The sequence below is a fragment of the Falco peregrinus genome, chromosome 3, assembly GCF_023634155.1.
Source record: "Falco peregrinus isolate bFalPer1 chromosome 3, bFalPer1.pri, whole genome shotgun sequence".
Lineage (NCBI taxonomy): Eukaryota > Metazoa > Chordata > Aves > Falconiformes > Falconidae > Falco > Falco peregrinus.
This window is the reverse complement of record NC_073723.1, coordinates 15,416,208-15,442,621: the sequence shown is the minus strand read 5'-3', so window position 1 is coordinate 15,442,621 and position 26,414 is coordinate 15,416,208. Positions and strand designations below refer to the sequence as shown.

The 26,414-nt window shown below is 40.1% G+C and overlaps 1 protein-coding gene across 1 annotated transcript in view; it reads right to left on the bottom strand.

Moving 5' to 3' along the window:
• The window catches only part of KCNQ3 (potassium voltage-gated channel subfamily Q member 3), a 203,561-nt gene that overhangs the window by 8,311 nt on the left and 168,836 nt on the right, over window positions 1–26,414 (bottom strand). The window contains exons 4-13 of the mRNA XM_055800995.1: window positions 25,424–25,596; window positions 23,301–23,456; window positions 21,762–21,872; window positions 20,453–20,548; window positions 19,035–19,129; window positions 17,299–17,325; window positions 7,569–7,756; window positions 6,339–6,441; window positions 3,770–3,901; window positions 1,089–1,187 (exon numbers count right to left, since the gene is read on the bottom strand). Coding sequence (XP_055656970.1) covers window positions 1,089–1,187; window positions 3,770–3,901; window positions 6,339–6,441; window positions 7,569–7,756; window positions 17,299–17,325; window positions 19,035–19,129; window positions 20,453–20,548; window positions 21,762–21,872; window positions 23,301–23,456; window positions 25,424–25,596 — 1,180 coding nt within the window. The remainder of the gene's footprint in view (window positions 1–1,088; window positions 1,188–3,769; window positions 3,902–6,338; window positions 6,442–7,568; window positions 7,757–17,298; window positions 17,326–19,034; window positions 19,130–20,452; window positions 20,549–21,761; window positions 21,873–23,300; window positions 23,457–25,423; window positions 25,597–26,414) is intronic.

The following is a 26,414-nucleotide window of genomic DNA, read 5'->3' as shown; positions in this document are numbered from 1 at the left end:
AAGATGTTCCAAACCAACCTCAAAGGAATCTATGTCTTTCTATAACCTATGTCGAAGCCTAGAAAAACATTTTCTAAGGACTTGTTCTTTAACATGACTTAGAACAAATATACCCTAAAACTTTTGTTTTAACAGGTCCAGTTCTCTTTCTGACAAAATTCAAAATATAGCTGTGAATATATCTTACTAAAGTGAAAATTATAACTAAAACATGTCAGATTTTGCTCATTGGGTTACTGATGGTATGGGCTCATTCAAATTTTGCAGTCTGCTTTGTTTCCCAAATGATCTTTGCCTCTTCCATAAATGTAGGTCTCTGTCTTCACAATTACATGTTTTTTTAGATTTTTCACTGGGTGGAATAAAGCAGATAGAGCCAAGTTAATTTATCTTCTGTAAGATTACTTTTGTTCTAAGCAACCATAACAGCTTTGGGGACAGATTGTTGATGGTCTTGTGTGGTTCTTCATGGGTATTTATTGACAGATTGATAGTTGTAAATAACAGAAGAAATGTCATTTATTATTGAATTCTTGCTACCAGGAATGCAGCAATCCAATAACATGCTGTAACTTTCACACCCAAAAACCTGGTATTGCAATTTATTTTCCGTAATTCTCACCAATCATTGGTTTAAAGGAAGCATCATTAAAACTCTGAGCTTGCCATTTGGTGGGGGCTATAACAAAACTTTTTCCTACTTCAGGAAAATAGCTGGTTTAACTTCAAATTATTGGTGATTTTTATTGATTTTTTAAAGTATGTTTACTAGTCGATTGTTATAAATGCAGCACATCAGTAATCAAATATATGTATTTCATATAAAATCAGATTTCCAAACACTGGAGAAGATGAGCTAGACAATTAAGAAGCCATTAACTTTAGATTTCCATCATACATTGTTCTTAGGGAAGCTCGTGTCTTTCTGGCTCAACATTTACACATCTAGATCTTGTAGCAACATATCCTCTCAGCATCATTACTAGAAAAGTGTACTGGCTGGATGAATGAAGGTCATGCTTATTGGTACGAATGAACATTTTATTTCTGTTTTGCTCTGTGCAAAATAGTAGGCATAAAAAATTCACCTGGGAGACTGTTGTGAAGGGTAAGAAAAAGCTCCTCCCTTTTGGGATTTCTTATGCTTGGGAGTAGATGGAGGTCCAGGTGTAAAAATCATATCTACTCTGAAAAAAAAAAAGTGCAACTGCTTAAGTCCATCTCCAAATGCTAACACATGACAGCAAATACTATGCATCTCTGCAGCAAACAGTAGCAAAGATTCAAAAAAGAAGCACATTTTGATTTGGAAATATATTGAGGGTCATGACGTGTTTGTTCTATTCTGGGTCCACAATCAATACATTGAATTGTAATTACCTGGTAATTTCATGGTAGTTAAATAATTACCTAGCACACTGTTTCCAAACTTTGACGTTTGAAACACATGACTTCATTTCTTTCAAAGGAATTAAGTAGTGTGATTGTCAAAAAAACTCCCAATAACAGCTGCTCCTAGAAATGTCAGGAGACACCCATCAGGCTTTGCACTGGATAGTGAAAATCAGAATTTGGTGAAAGGTGGCAATTCCTGATAATCTTCATAAACCAGCTACTTTCTAGCTGCTATTGTGCCTGATTACCAGTAATTATTTTTGGTCTTTACTAATTATTCTTTTGGCTTGAAAAATATAACCATAAATGAAGATTCACAAGGAATCTGGCTTGACTTTTTATTTGGAAGATAACCGAAAGGATTGTTTGGGTGGCTCCAGCACATTTAATTACTCTTTTACTCTTATCAATCTATTCTTTCATTTGGCACATCTGACTGCTCAGGTGCAAGCAAACCTCTGTTCATTCAGCACGCACAGAAAACTTACCAGGTTATCAGTCAGCACCAGCCCACAGACCAGTGACCTGTATTACCAGGTAATCCATGCAGGTACATTGCATGGCTTCATGGTGCCCCACGGAGTTTTGGAAATGAAAGTTAAAAAAAAGCTCAAGGCAAACCTCACAAAGCTAGCTAGACGTTTGCTAGGCACACAAGCATTGCTGGGCCAAGTAGTCAATGTCTCCAACAGCATCTCATTATTCATAGACACAATGAGTAGGCCTCACCTCCCTGTTTTTGTCTGACTGTAGGAGGAGAGTAAGGGAGAGTCAACTGATCAAATGAAGGCATCTGGTTTAAGCAGGGATTAACTGTCCCATAAAGGCTATTAATTATGTTGACTACGTCTCTGTTAACTGTAAGAGGAATCTCATATGGCTTGCCAGGATTATGTGTTTTCTTCAAAGGCTTCTAAAAAGGTCTTTGTATATGGGCCAAATGGCTATGGGATTTTGTGGTTCTTCTGCTCCTGGTGATTCTTTATACCAGGGCATGGCATTGCTGAGCTGAACATTGCAGGGCTGAGGCTATGCTGTGATCCTTGCCCTGACTCACCTGGGATGTTTCTTCATCCTCCAAAGCTCTGCCATAACCACTGAGTGAGTGGTCTCATGATTGTCAGGCACCTTTACTGCTGCTAGGACTCAAGCAAGTATGAGAGGTGCTCTGCTGTCCAAAATCACACACCTCAGTCTAAGGTAAAGGAAGGATATCCAGTATAAGGCATGTAGACCCCACACAGACAGGTGCAGGTTTCTAACACCATGGGCCCTCCTGATCTTCCTGAGTTCAAAAAGATATTGCGGCATTAAAACTGAAACTCATGCGATGCAGAGCTCATTTTATAGAGTAACAATGGTGTTTTACGGTAAATAATTAAAGCAAGCAGCTTTTCTAGAGCACTAATACTGAGGTAGGAACCAGCCATACTACATACTTGAAAATGAGATAGCTGAGTATATGGAAAAGCACTTTGGAGTAAGAAATTATGGAGTTCAATGGAAGGACCAGAGCAGCCTTACAAAGCCAAGGTAAGTCTGGATAAGGTCCAAATGTGCCACAAGTGTTGCACTTGCTCAGCCCATTCTTGAGAGAAATCAAGGGTATGTCTGTGTGGCATTTCGCTGTTCAGAGTGACTGGAGGGGCTCAGGGAACATGGGCAGTCTGTGCTGAGACTGAACTAATACAGCTACACGCGTATGCACACACAGGCACCCAAACCCAGACAAGCTTACTAGCTCAAGCTTTGACCTGTGCCTATTGCTCAGGATGCAAGCAGCACACGTTTTTGTGGACATGCCTCAAAAGCACATGGCGGTGAACCACATCTGCAAGGAAACAACTGTGGGGGCAGATTGCACCTGAACAGTCACAATGGCCTGAAATTCCACTTTCTTTTTCATATAGGTTAGTTTACACCTGAGTGAAGGGGATGTAAAACATTCTGTGCTAATGTATTTGTGCACTGGTATGAGATGTTTCATCAGGTACAGCTCAGCAGAGAATCCAGGCCAAAGAAAAGCTCGTGTAGAGCAACTTTGCTTTTATATTATTGTATAGATATTATTTATCGTCTGTAAAAAGGGGAGAAGGGGAGAAACTTGACCCTAATCAAATAAGGCAACGGTCAAGAAAATTCACAGGATTTTTCACTCTGATTTCCTTGTTCCAAATAGGAGCCTGTGGTTTCCTCTGCTGCGGTTACCCCTGCTAGCTGCATGCTTGCCTTTAGTCTTTGGGGAAAAGGCTTTCTTCTCGATCAGCTATGCTATGTACAGACACAGCTTCTGGGTGGCCTTGTACACAAATAGGCCGACTATACTTTTGCCAGCACAGCTATACATTTTCCCCATTTACCAGAGGATTCTTACCTTGCCTGAAGATACTTTATTCTGGAAAGCATATCAAGATGCCCTGCTGAGTATTGCTCTATCACATCCTTCACATCATAAGGCCTCAAAGTCTCCTTGAATTTTTTTTTATAGAGACGAAACTGTAGTATTCTGCATAATAAACAGAAAAAGTATTAACCTTTTATAAATTCCATAATGATAATTTGCAGTTTCATGGAATACTTGATAAATACTCTGGATGTTTGGAAACTGAGCATGCTATTTCAAAACAAGGCAATAAAAAGTAAGCAGAGAATCTCTATTTTCATACCACATTGGTAAATATATAATAGTTTAATTTTCATAATTAATAGGCTAAAATAAATTATATGCACAAAATATCTTTTTCAGTATTATCATCATAACTAGAAATGGTTCAAAGCTACAAAATCATATGTGGAGTTTGATTTTAAACAACACGGCTCACAGGAGATTTTGAAGCTCTGAAGCTGAAGCTGCTTTTTTTATGTTTCAGCCTATTATAAAGCTAATTTATAGTATAGATAATGCTGAATCATTTCCAGCTTGGTTTTCATTTTGCATCTGGGAAAGTTTTGGATAGGAAATGTTAATGAGGTAGAAATATGGAAGTTAAGAAGTCAGCAGCAGTTCAGGTTGTGGAGAAAAGAGAAAGTGTTAGAACTGCCTGCAGTGTCCTTGAAAAATATAGCAGCGTAACATTCTTGTTGTAATAAAACCAATAAGTAATTAATTATAGAATTCTTGTAATAAAACCAATAAGTAATTAATTATAGAATTCTTATAATAAGGATCAGTGCTGGCCAGAGCACTTGAAAACTGTTTGGCATTCTTTTTTCCATTCTTTTCAGTTTATATATTGGTTTACACTGTTATATCTTGGTAGATTAAACAAATAGACAAGAAAGATATGTGAAGAATGAAAAGCATTTTATTTCTTTAATCTCTCTTAGGTTAGGGATCTGAGGGTTTGTTTTCTCAGTCAAGTCTCCATGTTCTTATTGGTCTGAATTGGGGAACTGCTGTCATCTGTTAAGATTCTGACCTGGTTTTTGTTCAAAGTTGGTAGGGTTTTTAACCTTTTCAAAATCTGTTTGAACTTTCATTTAGCAAAGATAATTCTGTTACAACTTTTTAAGGGTTTTTGACTCTAACTCTGTTGCTTAGAAATCTTTCAAGATTTCAAAATTATATCCATGTCTATTTTAGTCTTAACTATACGTAACAGCAAAACTATACTTAAAAAAAGCAGAAAAGAAAAATAGGAATCACCCTGCTAGCAATTTCAATTTAAAATCTCCTTGATCATGACCCTGAAAACCCATTAAGTGGTTTTGTCTGAATTACTTTCCATTAGCATCCAGCATCTGGGTAAACTATACAAGAAAATAAAAAAAACTTGGCTCATGATTGAGTTTAAAGGGAGATTGCATGAATCAATTAGATTTGGACACAATGTGGGAAAGGAAGTTTAGCAAAAGTAGTAATAGCATGTCTTACAAAGATGGGGCTGGAAAACAGGACAGATGCATAGTCTGTGTTTGAAAGCAAGCAGGTATCAGGGAAAGAAAGGGAAAACTATGGAGGAAGTAGGGTTGAAGAAACTTCCAGTGGGAGAGAAGCAGTCATGAATAACAGGAGCAAAGCCTGTGGGACATGGCTTTCAGCAGGCTTGAGAAAACTTGGAATTTTTAATGACTGGTTCTCCTGCACCCAATTGGAAAAGAACCAGGAAAATACATATTATAGTTATATACCTATATGTTTATACACTTATAACTGTCTTGAAGCTTTTCCAAGAAGATAACTGTGGGGCACTCCAGACTTGTAGTATGTCACTAGTGACTCCCTGGCCCAAAACATAACAACTTCTGGAATAAAAAGCAATTGCAATGAAAGCAGAGTATTCTCCTATGGGGGCATTTTTCAAGAGAAGAGAGTAAAAAGTACTGAATGGAGGAGTTACAGAACATCAGTGAATGAATTCCATGTGCTTGATGTGCTAATCACACTACCAAGCCCTACTAGGAGTTTTCTAACCCTAGGGAATATCTCTTGTGATATGAAAATAGAGGTGACACATGTCACAAGCTGAAATGGAGACCTCAGCATCTATTAAAAGTTGACAGCTAGAAAGTATATTCCACACGTAGAACTGTGAATAAAGAAAAGTTGAATCATCTCAGAGTTTATTGTTAAGTGAAAATTCCAGTTTTTACATAAATACTACAGTCACTAATTTGAGCCAGATGCTATATTTGTAGCATATTTTAATGAGGAATTGTATACAATATTGTTTTATAATAAATTTATTTATGGAGTATCTTGCAAAAATGGCATGGTCAGTGTTGCTGAAAATCATTTTCCTTTCTGCATATTTTCAAAGAGGACTTTAAATAGGAGCCTGTCTTGTGCTTTTCAATATATCTAGAATTATCTACTCTATTGCATTTAAAAAAAGCAGTAACATCAACAATAAAGCAACATGTAGCAACATGGTAACGTGACTTCCTGAAGCATCAGCATTCAAAGTCAAAGCCAAGCACTGAGGAGCAGCAGAGACATTTACCTGACAGCTCGGATGGCTGTCTTGAATGTGGGGATCATATCTTCCATAAGGAAGTCACTACTGTCGCCTCTCTCTTCTGCCATGGGTTCCCCTGTTCCTGCATCTGCAAAGCAGGTCAAAAAAAAAGCTGTGTGAGCATCTGACCACACAATATTTAGAATGAGATCTGGCTGACTAAAGCACTACATAAGAGTAAGTGTAATTTAGTAAAGGAACATCTCTTGCAGGTTCCTCTTTCTCTGGTCAGCTCTTGAAAGGGATTTGATAATTCTTCTGGGACGGCTGTAAAACACATTTTTTGAGGGATCTCCTCTCAGATTCCAGGATTTCTGAAACATTGGGAACTTTTCTTCCTTTCCAATGGATTTAGAAGTTCCCACTTTTAGGAGCATTTACAATGAAAAATCTTTGTTAAAATTATTTTATGTAAGGCTAAAACAGGTGTAGAAGCTACAGGCCAAGTTCTCCTCCCACTTGCACTGCTTGGAGCTCATGTACCTTCATGGAAGAGAATAACCAAGTTCCTGGTGTGGACACCCAGACTACATCCATGGTAGTATGCCCAGCATGGGCTGATGCCAGCTGGCGCAATAAAGAGGAAACTGTTACTGAGAGACCATTTAGATGCTATAGGCAAGAAGAGGAAAATGTGTGCTCAGGGAAGCTGAGAGGAAAAATGCCCTGTGATGTTACATGGACACCCAATGGAAATCTGCCGAGGGGCAGCAGTCTTATGGGGGGTGGGAGGGAACCAGCCGTTGACTCTACAAAACAAAGTTTTAAGAGCTTGCAATAGGAGGCATATGAGATGCCTGGACACAGGCTAGTGCAGGGCTGGATGCAGTTTAGGAGGGAGCTACTTCAGCATAGCATCCCTGCTGAATAAACTCAGCCATGATGGCATATGCTTTTTGGGGGAATATGGATTCACTGCCCAGTGTGCCCTTTTTTCCAGGTCAAATAGGTTGATTCCACCACTGGCTTTATCCCATATCCATTGCTGGTTTTTTTTTTTTTTTTTGGGGGGGGGGGCATTGTCTTATTTCAAGCACCGTGTTGCCTGGACTCCAGCATTCATTTCCTGGGGCTTCCCCAAATGTGCCATGTAAAACCAGGGACCAGCCATACTTGGCCCAGAAAGTCACAAACCTTCAACAGAAGATGCAGAGGAACAAAGTAAAATGGAGAGAATAGAGGATGGATAAAAAGAAATCAACACAGATGGGCTACCTTCTGAGCTTTGCCAAAAAGCGTACGCTTTCATTCGGAATGCAGTGCGAAAACGCTCCTTATTATTCAAGACAACATTCTTAGGCTCTTTTGAAGGACTTTCTTCAATGGCATCTACATTCAGAGGGGTAAATAGCTTTCCTTTAGTATTGGTACCACGAACCCGATCCAAGAGACCCAGCTTTTGGCTACAAAATAAGCAAAAGTAATCATTTTCCTCCTTTGTACACTTTTAACTTGTTTTCATGACGCTTTAAGTATATAATGGGCTAAATAAATGTTTTGTACACAAGGACACTGCTGGGGCTACCATAATACATCAAAGCAACAGTTAAGCTCCCCAGATAATTAACTGCTTTTCGTAAGCATTTTTTGTATGTGTTGAAAATGTTACCAGAGGGTCTTGCTATCCTCTCCATGTAGTATATCACAGTGCTTCAGCTCCCACAGCACGTCTGAAGCATTAGATTTATTATTAAGAAGAGAAACACCACTACTTAGGCAGTTATAATGTCTAATTATAAGGAGGCTTGGCTTTCCCTGTTCAGTGCTTTCTTTAACTACTGAGTCTGTGGTAGGCTATGAAATGAATAACTCAATCATAGAACTATAGGATCATAGAATGGTTTGGGTTGGAAGGGACCTTAAAGATCACCTCGTTCCACACCCCCTGCCATAGGCAGGGACACCTTCCGCTACACCAGGTTGCTCAGAGCCCCATCCAGCCTGGCCTTGAGCACTGCCAGGGATGGAGCATCCACAGCTTCTCTGGGCAGCCTGGTCCAGTGCTTCCCCACCCTCACGGTAAAAAATTTCTTCCTTATGTCTTATCTAAATCTACCCTCTTTCAGCTTAAAGCCTTTCCCTCTTTCACCACATGCCCTTGTAAAAAGTCCTTCTCCAGCTTTCTTGTGGGCCCCTTTAGGTACTGGCAGGCTGCTCTAAGGTGTCCCCAGAGCCTTCTCTTCTCCAGGCTGAACAACCCCAACTCTCTCAGGCTGTGTTCATAGGAAAGGTGTGCATAGCCAGGAACAAAAGAAAGTCGGATGTGCTGTGAACCAAATAAATTATCAACAAAACACTGGAAAGGCATTGCCAAGCAATTACTTGGCACATGGTAGGGCAGGCTACCCAGTTGTCTCCACCGTTCACTTTCAGTCATCTCTCACTGTACTAGAAATTGAGGTGACCTATATGAATTGTAGCAAAGTGACATATTTTGTTCCTCTGATGATTCCTTGCACTGTCCTTTTAGATATTTACTGACCAGACATTTATCCTTCAGTGACAAGATAAAACTAAAATTGTATCTACCTGCCATCCTACCAGCATCAGTGACTCTCCTACAACCTGATGACTATAATGGTCTTAAAAGTATAATACCACTGAAAAAAGCAACACAAAAAGAAATTGCTAGTGAGTATATCAGCTAATATATGCTCTGAACACTTTGTAGGTGATAGATGGTATAAATATTTGATTTGCTTGTTCACTTTGTTGCTTAAGTATTTGGTAATTTCACATTTATTAAAACTTGTGGGACCAAGCCATGGGAAGAAAGCCTGCCTTTTAACCCATTTCTGGATGCTGCTCTGGGACAGCTCTGGGGAGTGGAGAATTTTGGTCAAGAGGCAGTTCTGTGGATTATTTTTTTTAATCTAGGTCAGAAATATAGGCAATATATGCAGAAATCTGAGCCATGGAACTGTACAAGGATAGTAGTGATCAAGATTTGATACCCTCCTCATCGGTCAAAACAGATCAAAACATTCCTCTGCATTCAGCACAAAAACCTTCTTATTTTGGAGTGATATTTTCCACTGCATATGTGCGCACAATCATTTGTGGATGCTGGGTTTGGAGGTTTTTTTGTGGGGTGGGGTTTGAGGTAGACAATATGAACTAAAAGCATTCAAAAATTTGCCTTCTAGGGAGTTTCTCGACTTTCCCCATTGAAAAGTGTCAGTTTAGGAACAACCTGTTGTCCCCATACTGTTGCTTGAGCATCTTCAGTTTAGGACCTAGAACTCATCTGATCTGTCTTAAGGTGTTTAAAAAGTTAAATGCCCTGTCTAAATTTAATCTTTAGACTGCTTTCTATAATCAGTGGGAAGTTAGCAACCTACAGAGCGCAGTTCAGCTCCATTTCTCTTTGGGATGATTTTACAGCTGGGGGAACTTGTCTATTGTAATTGACTACAGAAAGATCTAGGTAAGAAGTCATTTAAAAAGTAGGTCTCTAGTCTGACTTAAAGTTACCTGACTGAAGCCTTCCTTATTAATTGGATCCTGATGATTAACCCTTAAAGTAACATTTAGATTCATAACAGTATTTTTATGCAATAAATACAGACAATTGTGTTCATATCCAGGCAGCCAGAGCAGTAGAATCATCAGAAAATAATTCACCAGCTTTACATGAAAAAATACAACAGTATGTTGTATGCAAAAAAAACCCCGAAAACAAAACCCAAGCTTCTTTCCAGATAATGATTAGCTGTCATCAGAAAAAAAATGGACTTTATTCTCATTTCCAAGGGATGAGATCTGGGTCTGCTGGGGTTTTTGTTTTCACCGTGCTTTTTAAAAGGCTTCGGAAACATTTGTTCTCATGACACAATCTCTTTCATTAAAACAGCATGCGCATGGCTCAGTCTCAGAGTATGAAGCATGCGCAGATCACATCATCCTCCATGAGAGTGGCTAGGACAGTGGTTCCCACCCACAGGTTCATGTACTGCTGCTTGTCTTTCAGATTCCTCCTACTGATATTAGCTATTCTACCTCCACTGGGACAGTGGTCCCACTTCATTTGGCTTCCTTACATTCAGTAAAATGTGACTCCCAACATCCAGCGCAGTTCCAGAAACTGGGGGGATTCAAATGCATCCCAAACGTGATGATAAAAGGCAAGGATAGTTTCTTTGACTAGCTTGGATACATTGCCATTGCTTGTCTTGCATGCTATTGCATCCTCTCCCTTGTGGTAGAACAAAACAAAATTCCCAAAGCTTTTGTCTTTGGAGCCCCAGGATGAGAACTCTGTGGTAGATTCAGACCACCGTAAAGGGAGGGAAGCAAAAGCAGTGAGGACAGTTTGGCTTGAAACCTTCTACCTAAAAAAATTCAGATCTCAGATTCTTGCACCCCAAGAGTAGTGGGAACTATTTTGGATCATCTGAGAGATGAATTTGATGTCTGGATATATGAGATTCCTGGCTTCTGCAGCAGATGTTTTAGCCTTGCTCAGAATAAAGAGTGGGAACCACTGAACTAGAAATACTTTTCCAGAAACAGTCATGCAAGGAAATAATGCAGGTACATCCCATCATGCAAGCTGGATACTCTCCTCTCTGTGCTTTGCATAGTATTGGAGTTTCATAAACAAACGGTACATGTATGAGAAGAAAAATAATGAATTAATGCTAACAGTCAATCAAAGGCAGCCCTCTTCTATGTATTTACCACTTTCACCTAACAATGACTAACAATATTCAGGAATTTTTTCCATATTTTGTTCAGTTTATCTAATCACTAGATTTAGTTGGTCTCAAGTAACTGAAAGCAAAAGGCAGTCATGTTTACTCCAATATTTTAGTACATCACCAGCTGTACTTATATCGGTGAACGTAGCTTTGGGAAATCAAACATTCTGAAAGAGATTTCCAGCAGTATTCTGATTTGAACTAATCCCAATAGAAATTAACACAAAACTAATGTTAGGAGGACAGCCATGAACCCTGCAGTGAACACATTCAACTGATCTCAGAGAGTCCCTGACTTTTCTGAATTCTTAAGAAAAGCATTTCACATTTCCAAGGTACTTCTGAACTTTGGCCAATAAGCTTTCTCTTTTACGAAGTAACATTCTTTTCTATAGAGAAGATCTCACAAAAATGTCCAATCTCAAAATAATTGCAATTTCTTAACAACTGATGTTTTCATTTAAAGAGCCACTTTGCATCCTGAATCTTGAGGTCTGAATTTGCAAGTTTCTAACATCTGAGGAGAAAACATCCCTTTTTAGCCAGCCAATTTCCACACTCTTTGGTGGTGTATGTCCTCATTGATATTTAAGTGTAGGCGTGACTCTAAACCCAAACTTACCTACTATCCAGATTATTTGCCCAGAAACATGAACACAAGTCCTGACTTGGGCTCAACTTTGATGCCCTTCAGAAAGAGAAAGAACCCTTATGCACACTAAAGGCCTTTGCTTTGCCCCTTTTCTCATTCACGCTTTCTAAAGTGATTTGAAATGGTAAAAATAAGCAATGTCACACAAACCCATGGGGAGAAAAATCCAAGCTCAATTCTTTGTGAAAACAGGATGGATATTTTTCACCAATGGATGCAGCCAGCAATGTAGAGAGAAATCATATGGATGTTGACCCACTCTACTTTGCAGTGAACGCATCTCCATGTAGCAACCGCTAGAAAGCAAACCAAACTGAAAAATCAATGTCTCTTGACTATTTTGCATGGGCCAATCATCCAATGAAAAAAACCAGAGTGCTTCACTAGCAGCTCTCCAAAAGCTGAAGAGCTTCAGCTAGAAAAGCTGAGTTCTGTGTGATGATTTCACGTATGTGGAATGAAGTGGGAATGAGAACAATGAGCTAAAGTTGAATGTAAGGAAGATGTTTGTGTGGGGTAGAATAAAATGCTTGACAATTTAGTAAAAATATTATCATTTCTGATTATGTTTCTTTCAGATTCCAGAAATGCCACAAATTGTTTCTAATCCTCTTTGCAGGAAGATAAAGTTCTTGCCCCACATCTTAGGTCACAGTTCAGCAAGATATTTAAGCATGTCACTAACTTTATTCAGATGATCAAAAGCATCCACTTGTTTTCCATTTGCTGAACCAGAACCTGCAAATACACATGCAGAGATGTTGTTCCACTGAATGTAAATGCAAAGTAACTTGCATGAATTTGTGTTGGCAGGGTTGAGACTGCATAAGGAACGGTATCTAACTCTTGCAGTATATTTTTCTTACAGTAAATTTTAAAATTATTTGCAGAGTAGGTTAGTATCATTCCCATTCTATGGAAACAGAGAAAAGCACTTGTTTCTAAGCAGATCATTGGCAGAGCCAGGATTAGATTCCATATTTTCTCAACAGCAGAACAATTAACTATCTGCAAGGCCATGCAACTTTCTTTTTATGCTTAAATAACTTTTCAGTCTTATCATCCCTTAGTTTTTATGGTGGTTAGATGAACTACTGTAGTAAAAACAGAAAGTGCAGGCAGAGAATGGCATGCAAGAAATATGAAAAGAGTAAGGCTCGATTGTTACTTGAATGTATATACCTAAGTTTTCTTGTGAGGCTTGATCCAAAGAATGACTCCCTACTAAACATGACATTACTGTAAAGTGAAGAAAAGTTATTAAGATGAGACGTTAATGATTACCCATGAAAAGTTCTATGAAAAAGAATGGGAACAGCCTTTCATTTGTAGTTAATGTAGTGTGCAGATCAGAGCGGCTTTTTTCTCCTTCCTGTTTGGGGCAGATGTATTAAAAAGAAATGCTGACAGTGAAATTTTCCACCTTGCAAAGTACGATTTTATTTTCATTATGCTGCTACTACTGGCAATACAAAAATGCACCACATAAAATGCATTCTTTCATACTTACAGAATAAAAAGGACCAGTACCAATTCTGCCGCTTAAAAAAAATAAAACCAACTTTCCAAAGGCAGAGAAATACTATTTATCTTGTAGAGATAAGGAAACAGGGATAAATGACTTTTCTGCAAACACGAAATAATAGATCTAGGAATGAACATGTGCTCCTGGTATCTAGTTCTACAGTTGGACAATGCTGATTAGGAGCAAGTCCCTAGGAGACAGTTCAAAATCCTTCCCTATAGTGCCTGTACATACAAGTGTCAAAGTTTCAACATTAGTCAAAAATCAGTTGAACAGCTGCTAACAACAGAGCTGAAAAATCAGGCCCAAAATTAATTTCTCAAACATAGACACAAAAAGTTGGTTCAAAATAAACAATATGTCCATCAAGCAAAGGCTCATCTTAAAGGTAAGTCAGACACCCAAACGTTTGCTGAATGATTTGCTGCACTCCAGCAGAAATGAACATTAATATCTCTTCCACATAAATCTTCTTTCCTGGGAACTGAACAGATGCAAAGGCTTTGCAATACATGCAGAAGAGCAACTACTATCTGAGATTTCATGGGCTCATAGGTTTAGGCATTAAGGAAGAAAAAGCTAGTGGCACCTCTGGCATGAAGTCAGTAAACTCCCCACCAGTGAGCAATGAGTGGCACAGCCCCAGTTCCTACTGGGTTGGGTGACTATGCAGGGCATGTAGGGAAAACGCCGCTCTTAACAGAGCATCATCATATGTACCACTTCACTGCTTACAGGACCCAGCCTACTGCCTAGCTGAAGGGTAGTCCAATGTGCTTTTCATGGTATCTCACATCTTCACAGTTTTAGTTTAAAGGGACCTTCAATAAAGCCTTGGGCTGCTGCCAAAATCTAATCTGTTTTCTGTTATCACAAGTCCTCCCCTGCAGCCCTGCCTTGGGATCCAGCTTCTGAAACAGACTCTTCCACTCTGTTGTCTCCCCTGTGTTTTTCCCAAGTGGTCTAACAACAAGGAGCTGCATCTAGTTGTGACTTTGTCATGATGCCAGCTCCTGCTTCCAAGGAGAGAGCCTAGAAGGATCTGACACAGAGTTCAACTCTACTACTGTGGAGTGCCTAAAGAGAAGTGAGTAGAAGAAGAGTTCCTGAATAGAAACCCTGCCACTTAACGTGCTATCTATCCTCAAATTTTCACACAGCCAGGCCTCATTTGTAGTTTATTAACTAGTTAAATTTTCTGACTCTTCTGGGAAAGCTTTGGACCAATTCTTTTCTCTCCTTTACCAACCACTGTTCAGACAATGCAGTTTATTACTACAGCTTTCCCATTAAGGACTTAACTGATGCAAGAACCTGGAGACTGAGTGCATTTATGGGCTGTTCTCTCCAGTAGGACTGTGTTCCCTTATTGCTCATTTATTTCAATACAGCCTTAAACACAAACTGCAGTGGAGTACAAGTAATACCTTCTACACTAAATCACTGTAGGAGGAATAGGAATATATAACTCTATATATTTAATTATCTGGTCTGTAAATAAGAAATTTATGAGAGATGGGAGGTGGGACTGTCAAAACAACCCGATTTAATGGCTCAGTCCCATGTCTACTGAAGTCAGTGGATGTTCCCACAAGTACCATCATTCCTCTGTTTACCTGGAGGGTTTCCAATCCCCTTAATTGAATGCTTATTTCCATAAACACATTCCTACTAACAGGAAGGTTCCAGTGCAGGTTTACTGATGATTTTGCTGAAGGTTTTTAAGTATGTAACAACATAAAAGCAAGACATATGCAACTAGAATGAGGGGCCTTGGGATTACAGTTTTAAAGATTTCGAGCTGTGAGTCATATTTTTCCATTTTTAATCCAGTGCGTCAACATAAAATGACTCCTTCTACTGGCCTGAAAGAAAAAGTATCTCAGAAGCTACTTCACAAACTGTTCTGTCACTGCAGGTGCAGAAGCTTATCCAGGGGGGCTGTGACCAACAGCAAACTGCAGCAATCATTCACTTGCCTAATTTTAGTCTGCTCTGCTGCTGCATCTGAGTCAGAGCATTTTGGCTCAAGGTATGGAGTTCCATACTCAAAAGAATTTCAGCTCCTAAGCTCTCTCCTACATATTAAAGGCCAAAATCCAGCTGCTGCCAACACTGGAGATGACTAAAATCACCAGACATCTACGTTAATGCAACAGCTTGCTCATGACTGCTTAGCCTTGGCAGTGTTACGGATGTACAGTATTTAAGGTTCATGAGGGTTTACAGACTAGGTAACTCACATCTAAGCAGTCTTTGAAGAGGAGCAAGTTAGCATCTAATGATGGTGGCAGGAAGGGTTAGTCATCTTTTCCCAGTAATTCAGCACTACAGCATTTGCCTGTATTGTAAGGAAACAGGGTAAGTTTTTCTTTTCTGTTAAAGGAGGTTCAAACCCCAAAAACTGATAGAACAGCAAGTGCAAATCTGGTTTTTTTTTTTCACCTTCCTTTGTTGAAGTTGTCTTGTTGTGTTAGTTTTGGTTGGGATAATTTTCTTCATAGCAGCTGGTATGGGGCTGTGATTTGGATTTGTGCTGGAAACAGTGTTGACAACACAGGGGTTTTCATTATTGCTGAGCAGCGCTTACACAGCGCCAAGGGCTTTTCTGCTTCCACCCCACCTCACTCCACCAGCAAGCAGGCTGGGGATGGGCAAGAATTTGGGAGGAGACACAGCTGGGACATCTGACCCCAACTGACCCAAGTAATATCCCAGACCATGTGATATCATGCTCAGCATATAAAGCTGGGGAAAGAAGGAGGAAGGGGGGGCATGTTCAGAGTGATGGCGTTTGTCTTCCCAAGTCACGGTTACACATGACGGAACCCTGCTATCCTGGGGATGGCAGAACACCTGCCTGCCCATGGGAAGTGGTGAATGAATTCCTTGTTTAGCTTTGCTTGTGTGCATGGCTTTTGCTTTACCTATTAAACCGTCTTTATCTCAGCCCACGAGTTTTTTTCTCTTTTACTCTTCTGATTCTCTCCCTCATCCCGCTGGTGGGGAGTGAGTGAGTGGCTCTGCGGGGTTTAGCTGCTGGCTGGTGTTAAACCACAACACGTGTTGCATGAAACGCTCAATAAACAAAAAGAAAAAGAAAACTTTTCATCAGGCCAGGGACTGGAACCCAGGCCTAACCTCTGACTAGCAGTTTTCAAATTTTGCTACAATTTTGCTCTTTTTCTCCGTGTTGTGAACAGGGATGCAAATGGAAATAACTTCAGCATGAGTCTGTGGAACTATTTATCCTTTAATTGTTATTGACTTTCATTGTGGGTGATCCATTGATAGTAGTTTATCATTAAGTATTTCACATTTTTTACATGAGAGGTTGAATTATTTTGTGTGCTTTTAAATCTGCAGCTTAGCTGAAGGGGGTTATAAGTACATCATTTACATTTGAGACCTTGCAAGTTGACTGGCAATGACTGCTCTGCTGTAGCCTTCAGTGACTGACCAGTATTAGGTTTGATGATTCCTTCATTCTCTTTGGTTGTAAATTCCCCAGAGTGACTGGGGGCTTTCCCATCTGTTTCAGCAGGGCTGGGACCAAGGCCCCAATCTAATGCAGATTTTTTAGTTCTGCCAGAGAGACTGACTATCCTACTGATCCATCTTAGCCAACCACCTTAGTTTTTTTCATCAAGAAGTCTTTCCACGTGGTGAATTGATCCCCTACATTGCAACATTGCTCTGTGCAGAACTATTGAGCAATAACATGAAGCAGGACTTTAAATTTACCCAAGAACAACCTGGATGCCATACTCTGACTCTATGACATGGATCAAGAGAAATCTAGACCATGATTAATCATAACGAACAATAAAGCCATTTACAGACAATCAGCAAGCAACACTGCATTTGTACAATTAGCATTTTAGCTGTATTGTTAAACTGGGAAAAAAGCAAGCAATTAGGAAATGGATTGGTTAATCATTTTTAATGACTACCTGTGGTGTTAGTAGCATGTTTTGGTTAACAGCTCATGAATCCACAAAGCACCATTTAACCTGCATCCTCCAATAGCTGTATCAAAACAAGGCTATAGTAATGGCAGCTACGTACCTGGCAGTACCATCCAATTGCTCTTTCCTTTCAGAGGAGATGGGAAGCATTACAAGAAAGCAAGGAGAGAAGAATTACATAATACATTCAACAGATTTTTTAAACATAAATTGCTAATCTATTGCTAATAGTTTATACCTCTTTTGTTCTGTGACCATAACTGACACAGAATAAAAGCTACATTTTCAAATAGCCATAAAGTGAAGAAAGTGATATAGGTTCCTGAAACAAATCTGTGCTGCTTAGGCTGGCAATCCAGTCTTTGGTGAAAAGTGAACTCCCTTGTCCTCTCTCCCAGGACCTTATTTGCAAAACATATATTACATTTCAAGTTGCATTTGAATCCCAGAAGAACCTACATACAATGAACAAGCTTGAAGTCACAGTAATGAGTCTAGACTCCAGGCGAGCCTGAGAATTCTCTGAACAAAACCTTAGGTCAAGAAACCCTCTAGAAATGACTCTATAATGGATAATGTGGGAATAGATAGAGCATGAGAAGGGATAAAGTAAAGGAAAGATATGTACTGAGCCTTGATTAGACACTTGTGGGTTTTTTTCTTAGAGACTTCCTTTGTGACACATGTGAAATCAACCCTGAAGAAATATATTGTGAATAAAGCAAAGAAAGAGTTAATATTTGTAATTTGAGCTTTGTGAAGGCAGGAGCCTGAAATGTTTCTTCAAGTCAGTTTTGAGCAACAGCTGGAGCTGCAGTATTAGTGGACACAACTTACATGTGGAGACCTCTGTTGGAGCTGAGCCGCAGTTTAAGGGCACTTTTTTTTTTTTTTTTCAGAATGAGGCATAACAGCAAGTCCAGAATTAAAGTTTAAAGCATAAGCTTGGATAAGTAATGCCCGTTATTGGCAGCTGATAGCCTATAGCTGAAAGTCTTGGCTTTCATAAGGCCAACCCTTGAAAATGTTAAGACCTCAAGGTGAGGAAGGTGCTTGTTTAAGACGCAGGAAAAGTGAGGATCAGACTAATTTCCATAAACGTGAGCATCCATTAACTGTGAATATCTTTATGTATGGAATGCTTTCCACTGAACTCAGAAGTAGTGATTAAAATAAAACCATGACCCCAGCTCCACAGAAAAGTTTTCTTGTGAACCTTCAGTTACTAGTTCCAGTGGGAGACAGTTTCAAACATACTTTGGCTGTACTCCACTGAATTATCCCCTTGAGCAATTGGTATTGCCAAACAAGCATTTAACAAGCATTAATTCTGTTCAGATGCCATGGCCACCTCTGAACAATACAATTCTCAAGGCTGTTGAGTTGAAGAAGGGAAAGTAAGAATTTTCAGCATAATCCATATCTTAAAATACACTGCTGCATCATACAGGGTGTGAGGAGTACAGGTGCACCTGAAATCCAGGGCTAAAACTTTATCAGGATCAAAATTACAGAGAGAGAAATGGAGATTTCCAGGGCAATAAACTCGAGAGTCTTACAAAGGGAAGCTGACAGTGAGGCAGCCTTCTCCTTTGTTTAATGCCAACATGAGAGCCACTGATGGGGTTATCCATGTGCCCCTGATACATACCACCAGGGCAAGGGAGAAGAAATAGTTCCAGAACCCAAAAGTATGTTTTTCATTCTCAGCCAAGAAGTTACCTGGCAACTATCTGTCACCTACAAAAGCCTCATTGATATATATAAAATCTATGTTTCCTGTCCTGACTTACACTTCACAGAAAACGATGATGGAGACAAGGACAATGCACTTACCTGAAAAATGGAAATGACACAATTGATTCATAAAACCTCCAGGTAGCAACTAGATCAATCCTGTTGGGGTTAGTAGCATAGTATCTCCAGGCAGCCTGAATTATAAGGGAAAGGGAATAATTAGTGTTAAGTAAAGCTACTCCACAGGCTGACAGCAGCCAGATTGTTTCAAAGAACATAATGATGCACCCGAGTGACTATCTAGAAATTAATCACTAATCAGCTGTACCAAATGAGTGTCACTATATGGCAAAATTATTGACACTGGAGTATGATCTGGGAGGGCTGTTAAAAGGGACAGGACAGGAAAAGAACCACCAACATCAACAAGACATTACGTTTGACTAAACTGGTTTAATTCTCCTGTCTGGTACGTCTAAAAGAGCTTCTCCACTGGACTTCTCCAGTATTTCTGGAAGTGCTTAAGCTAGCTTACTATCTAAGGTACCATCAGAGGCAATTTTGCTGAGCAATTTTCTATTTCAGTATTTAGCTCCAGTCAAAATTCTTTATAGCACATACCTAAAAATTACTGTAGCTAAATTAGCTACCTGCTAAGTAGAGATACTTTAATTTAAAAAGTGATTTTAATTCCCAGCTCATCCCTGCAGCCCCTTCTGTTTGCTAAGGAGTGTTTTTAATGAGAACAGCATAGTATGCCACTCAGTCTGTTTCTCCTGAGGACTGGTTTGATCCTGAGAGTCCTCAGCACCAAATGCTTCCATCTGATATCACAGAAACTTTGTCTGTCTCTCTGTGGAAATTCTGCTATTTACTTCACTTCCATCAGGGTGTGTTCCACACCAACTAAGAGTACCTCCTGTCAAATTTTTCAGCCCTAGACTGGTAATTCTCAGCTTAATTTTCTGAATTAGTAACAAAGGGCATAACTGAAGTCCAGGTGAGCTAAGGAGTCTCTTCCCATTGAAACCTCTGATCATCCTGTGACATAACCGAAGATCCAGGGTGTGCTTCAGTTTTTACAAACCACTACTGTGTTACTTCAATTGCTGATTTCACAGTAATAACAACATAACTGCACATTAAAGCACTCTCTCAAGGGAACTGACAAAACCTGGATTTTGGAAAGAATATGTTCTTGACAGCTTGTTTTCTGTGATTTTGTTGCACTGATGAAGTTGATTGGTTTCCAGAAGCTAGCAGATGAAACCCTTTCTTCTAAAGACACTGTTCTTCTGAAAGATATTCTGGGAACTCAAAGATTCCTCAAAAAACTGCAAGGACCTCTGGATTAGCTAGCTCACTGTGAAAAACTGACCCTTTTACAAACACAGCTTCTCACCTCCTGCAATGGGAAATGAGAATTTGGGCAGGGGGGAAGTGGTGTCCCTTGTTAATATGATGCAGCAGTCTTCATATGCAACACTTTTTCAAGGAGGAGATAAGTGGCTGCAAACCTGAATGAGTTCAGCTGCTGGCTTTCTTCTTTTCTCAAAATGTTTTTGACGGTGTTGCTCCTGGACCTTCAGTGCCAGCCCTGAGCCCAAAATGCCCTGAAAGCAGAGTGTGATCCAAGATTTTAGACATTTCTTACTCAGAAAAAATGGATTACTGTTGAGAGGAAACAGGTCTGTGGGTGGAGATAGAGATGGCTACGTGGAACCTTTGTGCAGTACAGCATGCCTTTCCTGCTGCCCCACTCATGAGATATGAGGTTGTCATGACCCTCTCAAGGACCACAGGCCACACCAAATCATTTTAAGGTCCTCAACAGGCTTCTTGAATGTCTACTGCCTTTCCAAACTGGAGGTGTCCGGATGGTGTATTACGTTCCACTTGTTCTATGCCTGTGTGGTAAAAAAGCTATGCCAACCATACTCTGGATTTGGGTGTGCAGAACTTCCCATCCTCTGTGAAATTCTTTCCAAGCCTTGATCTAAAGGAAAAATATCCTAAAATATGGACTTGGGAGAGTTTCTGTTGCTATTTGGCCCATCTCACCAACATCTTGTCTTGTTCTTCCCTGAGAATTTTGCAGACAAAGCAAATATTTAGCCCATGTAACACAGGAGAACAAATATACTTTCAAAAGCAATTTAGAGATCATTTCTTAAGTAGCCAGATGAGGATTCACTTAGATAGATCAAAAAACTATCTTTACTGTCACCTTCTAAATTCCCTTTAATCTTAGGGGGCAGAAACAGCACTTTTGTGGTGATATCAGAGATCTCCTCGAAGTAGGAAGGGAAACAGGTGAGATTAAATGCTCTGCAGAGCTGTGCTGGTTATAAAGGGTGACCACCAGTCTGTGTTGATCATTCTAATGTAATCTCTAGCATAAAAGTGTTTAGAGCTTGGTAAGACAGGCCCAACACTAATTAATAAAACAATGGACCCCATATCTTTTAAAAATATGTGTTGTGTGGCTATGTCAGTACCAGTAAACTAACCTGAGCCAGGGTACAGGGTGATGAACTGCCTTGTAATTTCCCAGACTGCTCACTTACTAGATCAATTTTGGCCTGTGCCAACTAGCACTGTCTCAGACAATGTCCACACATGGTTTGAGGAGTATTGGGGTGACATATTTTTCTCAATAGGCGCTACATGAGGTTGGGAAGAAAGATTTACTTATATAGACCAGTTCAAGTGTCTGAGTCACTTAAAAAGGATTTTGATTCCACCAGCAGTTTAGATCACTTTACCTACTTTTTGCAAGTGCACAGCGCTGGGATGTGGCTAACAGAGGACGGGGAAGGTACTTACTGCAGGAAGAGCAAAGAAAGACACTCCAATGAGAGAGAAGGTAGCTGCTATCAGCCGTCCCTCCCATGTTTTGGGAGTCTTGTCACCATACCCAATCGTAGCGAGGGTGATCTGTGGACAGAATGACCAGGACTTCCCGTAAGAAAAACAAAGTCACCATCTCTGCTTTTAAATGTCACCATGAAACCTGCCTAATTCACCTAGCTCTTTGGGTGTTCATGCACAGCTTCTTGAAAAAGGATCTTGACAATGGGCCAACCAATTTTTTTTTTTTAATGGCATCATAGTCCACAGGCATTGCACCAGGAAGAATGGATTTAGTCTAAAAGCAGCTGCCTCTTTAGGATGAGTTTGCTGAAAGGGAACTCCATGTGATGTCGCAGGCAGAGTGAGTCTCCTGCCCACCATCAGTGCAGGTAGGAATGGGACTTGTCAGTTAATAGCTTGCAGAGCTTTAATAACTGATCAGGACTACCTCTCTCTGAAGCCCCAGTCTTTTCAAAACAAAGATGACTTTGTGAAAACTTACTCCTTTCCTGCACAACTGCTAATTTCCAACTGTGTACCTTTTATCACCAATGAGACTTTACCTAAATGTCCTGGATATGAAAGGATATGAAAATATCCAGGTGTTCTGTGCCACACTTGGGACTTTTTGATTAATAATAGGGGGACAGATCTTGCCATTTATGAGTGAACTGCATTAAATAAAAAATATGCTGCATTAAATAAAAATGCACTAAATAAAGAATAGTCACAGCATGATATAGACTCCCCTAACTGTTGGTAGCAAAGCAACGTGAATTCTGTTACCAGATGGCAGGAATATTTTGTGATCAAATGACTAGTGGTGCAAACCACTACTTCTTTCTTCATCAGAAGAGACAAGAACAGATGTATCAAAGGTCCCTCTTGCTTGGTATCCTACTACCAGTGGCATTCCCTGAGTGATTTTTGGGCAATGTATGTAAAACACAAAAGAATTGTTGAGTTATCCTTTCCAGACACATATTTTCTACTTCCTGCATCTGAATCCAGAGACATCCTCAGTCACTGACTCCTTATAGACCAAACTTCCATGAGTGTCTACCTATACTGCCCAAACCTTTGACGCACTTTGCTAGGCCAACAGAACAGTCCATTGTCCAGCTCTGATTTTGCCATTTTCTGAGCGACATAGCTCTCACAGGCAGGATACTGTTGTCATGAGAGGTAGGTCTCATATAAGCACAGGCTCTGCCAGTGCAGTTATACCTAAAGAGACACTCCTCTAAAAGGTTTCCCAGAAGCCAGGAGCACAGACTGATTTCTAAAGGAGGTTTAAGCAACTAAAGGCCTTTGTCTGACTGAAAATCATCAGGGATATAAGTTCTGTTAATTGGTTGTAGGGGCATCCCTGCTTTGGTAGTGTTATACCAGTAATATGCTCCTCACCCAAGTATAGCAGCTCTTATACTGTAATCCCTAACATCAATACTTTATCTCTTCTTGGATACAAAGTTTTTAAGAAGGGGATAAGGTATTTTCAGAGTCACTTACCAGCCCCCACCATAGTGCATCTGCATAGGTTTCAAACTCTTCTTTCATCTCCACCCCATTAGCGTCCTTTTCAGGAACATCTTTTTCAACCAGATAAACAAGAAATGAGGATAGGATGAGCGTCAGGAACCCAATGTACCAAGCAGTGATGAGTTCCTGCAAAAGAAACAGATGGACAATGGAGGGACTGAAAACAGTCTCAATACCCACAGTGGCAGAGTAAACGTCAAAAGAGAGAAGCACAGAGGATAAGAGCAGAGCCGTTGCTGATGGCTTGGTCACAGTCCATGACCAGCCCAGCTCAGCACTTACCGGGAAATAATGCAGAGATTTACAAGAATTAGCCCTTACGTGGCATCCTCCTTGGGAACAGCTTGGAGCAATCTGCAGTTGTAGTTCTGCATAAAGCTGGGTTAAGGGCTTAGCAGCACCCATGACACAGGGTGCTGCAGGACTCTGTCCCTGACCTTGAGACTTCCCATTCCTGCTGCCCCTAGGCTTGGTCAGCTTTGGCAAGTAAATCAACAGCTCTGCCCTCTCCCTACCTCCAGACAGCCAAGGCTGCAGGATACAGTTCCTTCTCTTTAGGCATATCAAAGCAGGTTCCACCATGAATGATGTTTTCACCATGATCTGATGCAATAAGGACAGGATAATTGAAAAGCATCTGTGTGAAAACAAAACCTGACATTCCTTGTTTTAGAGAGGGTGACTAAAGTGGAATGTGTGGCTAATCCCACTGAGGTGGGAAGTGCAGCAACCCAAGTTAAAATCTCATCAATGTCTGAAACAAAGCAGAAACATTTTTGGTGAAAGTCTTCAAAAGTGTGCAAAAAAACATCAATATTCCACTTCATTTTATGAGACCTGGATTGGGGGGAAAATATCTGGAGCTGAGAATTTCATAATTGAGTCTTGAGACAGCTCAGCTTTCTTGGCTAATTTCTACGGTGCAACCACAGAAGGAAATTCAATGGCTAACCTTGTTATCAAAATTGTCTCTTTAGCGTGTCTGGTAAAGCCAAGTCCTCACAACCTCTTCTTATCTCCCTCATCCAGCTGAGGTCCAAATGGTGGTGGTGGAGAATCAAATAAGGAACATTTGAATGACATCCCACACAATAAAGCCTTAAATGATTTCTAAACAATGTCTTTGGCACACAGACTTCTTCCATGATCTCAGTTTCCTGAGAAACATTTTTGACATAAGTGTTTATGTGCCACCTCCCTTGTAGCAAGTTTATATGGGGAAGAAACAGAAGCTGGTATGAAATGAAGCAGGGTGGGTATCCCTATCAGCCACTACAAAGAAGCAAAGTCTAATTATGCTGTGCCAGCTGGCATTTTAATTTTCAAAAACCCCTAAAATGTCAGGAATGTCATTCATGGATAAGAAAAAGCAACGTGTAGCACAGAGTATATGCAATTTTTCTATACCCTGTGCAGATGAGAATTCTAATCTAGAGGATTTTTATGCAGATAGTTTTTAACTTGTAATAATGTTTGGTGGAAATGCATGAACACGACATATCCGTCTGGTGCGAGACAGGATGTGTCTGACTACAGCATCAAGTGAGACCGCATGAAGATGATTTTAGAAATTTTGTCTGTCTGGGTTCACATTGTGTGCATCTTTGTATTGTCTGACCCATGCTTGGAAAAAGAAATTATACCAGTAGCTCCCTCTCAAACCACATTTCTGCTAACCAACCTCTTTCTGCCCCTTCAGAGTCCTGCTCCATCTGTTGATCAGACAAGTCTGAGAAGTCACTACAAACACGTTGCAACTACAGAAGCGTTTCTGTCAAATATTTCAGCTTACTTCACCATTAAAGGGATGTCCCTACTCTTATTCAGTGTAAAGGCAGAATTCCTGTTGTAACAAGTATGGGTATAAACACTCTCTTTTGTTGCTTCCCAGCACCACTATTGAGTACAAAAGGGTAAACCAAGGGGCAGAAATGGTTCAGAGAGTGGGAGAGGGAATAAAGCTGAAAGGATAAAACTACTGCTTGAACTACAAGACATAATCCTAAGGCGTTGTGTCACCTGCGCATCCTCTCTCTTTCCCTTCAATGTCTCCCCCCCAAACCGCAGCTGAGCTGTGCAAGCTCCTCACTTACTTTGCTGTGTGCACAAATGGCTGATCCTAAAAGCTTCCATGTACCACCCCGCCTGTCCATTCGGAGCATCCGTAGGATCTGAAGGAAGCGGAGGCTTCTGAGAGATGTTGCCAGAACATTGCCCTGGTTCCCTACAGCAACCACTGGCACTGAAGCAATCAGCACAAAGATATCTGCAAGGCAAAAAGAACAAAGCCTGCCAATAAAAGTGGCCCCATCACCTGCTTCTTAATCCCATCTGGTTGTGCTGCAAATTTCCCTAAGCAAATTTTAAAGCTTCCTGAAAATGCCTTCTCTTGCCAATTAAACAGATATCTGCACCTGCCACACAGACAGCATCATGCATAAAACCCACCAGAAAGTCTCAGAATCTATTTACAGATCAAAGCACTGGACTTGAGACACTGTCTTAGCATGCTAGCTTAGGCACGCACAGAAACAGTCTCCTAATGCTCACAAAAAACCCAGCCTTAAATCCATCTGTCCCACAGAAACACCATAGTGAACAGGTCAGCATATAAGAAATTCAGTTTTTGATGGTGTATCTAGTATGTTGTTCTTTTGGCTGAGTTGTCCCATTAAAATCTCAAAGCTAGTACTACTATTTTTTGTAACTGCTCACAGGGCCAATTTGTTGATCAACTGAAGAAGTTTGAAATGCAAATCACATTGCTGTTTCTTGTTTTCTTTCTTTTTCTTTCTTTTTCTTGTGTCCTCCCTCCCTCCCCTTTTTGATCCCATACATATGCAAGAAAAAAAGTGGTACCAAAAGGCTTTAAACATTCTCCAAGCAATCAGTCTTTAAATTCTCTTCATATTCTGTTTTCAGCCAAAAAGAGTAGCACTGGATGGATTTCAGATTTATTCACTTTCAATCATTCGGAAAACAAACTTGTGCTAGTGACAACCAAGAGACGATATTAATAAATCCGTGTTCTTTTATTTATCCAGATATCAATGAAGATTCATTTTCAGAAGTGAGATGACACTT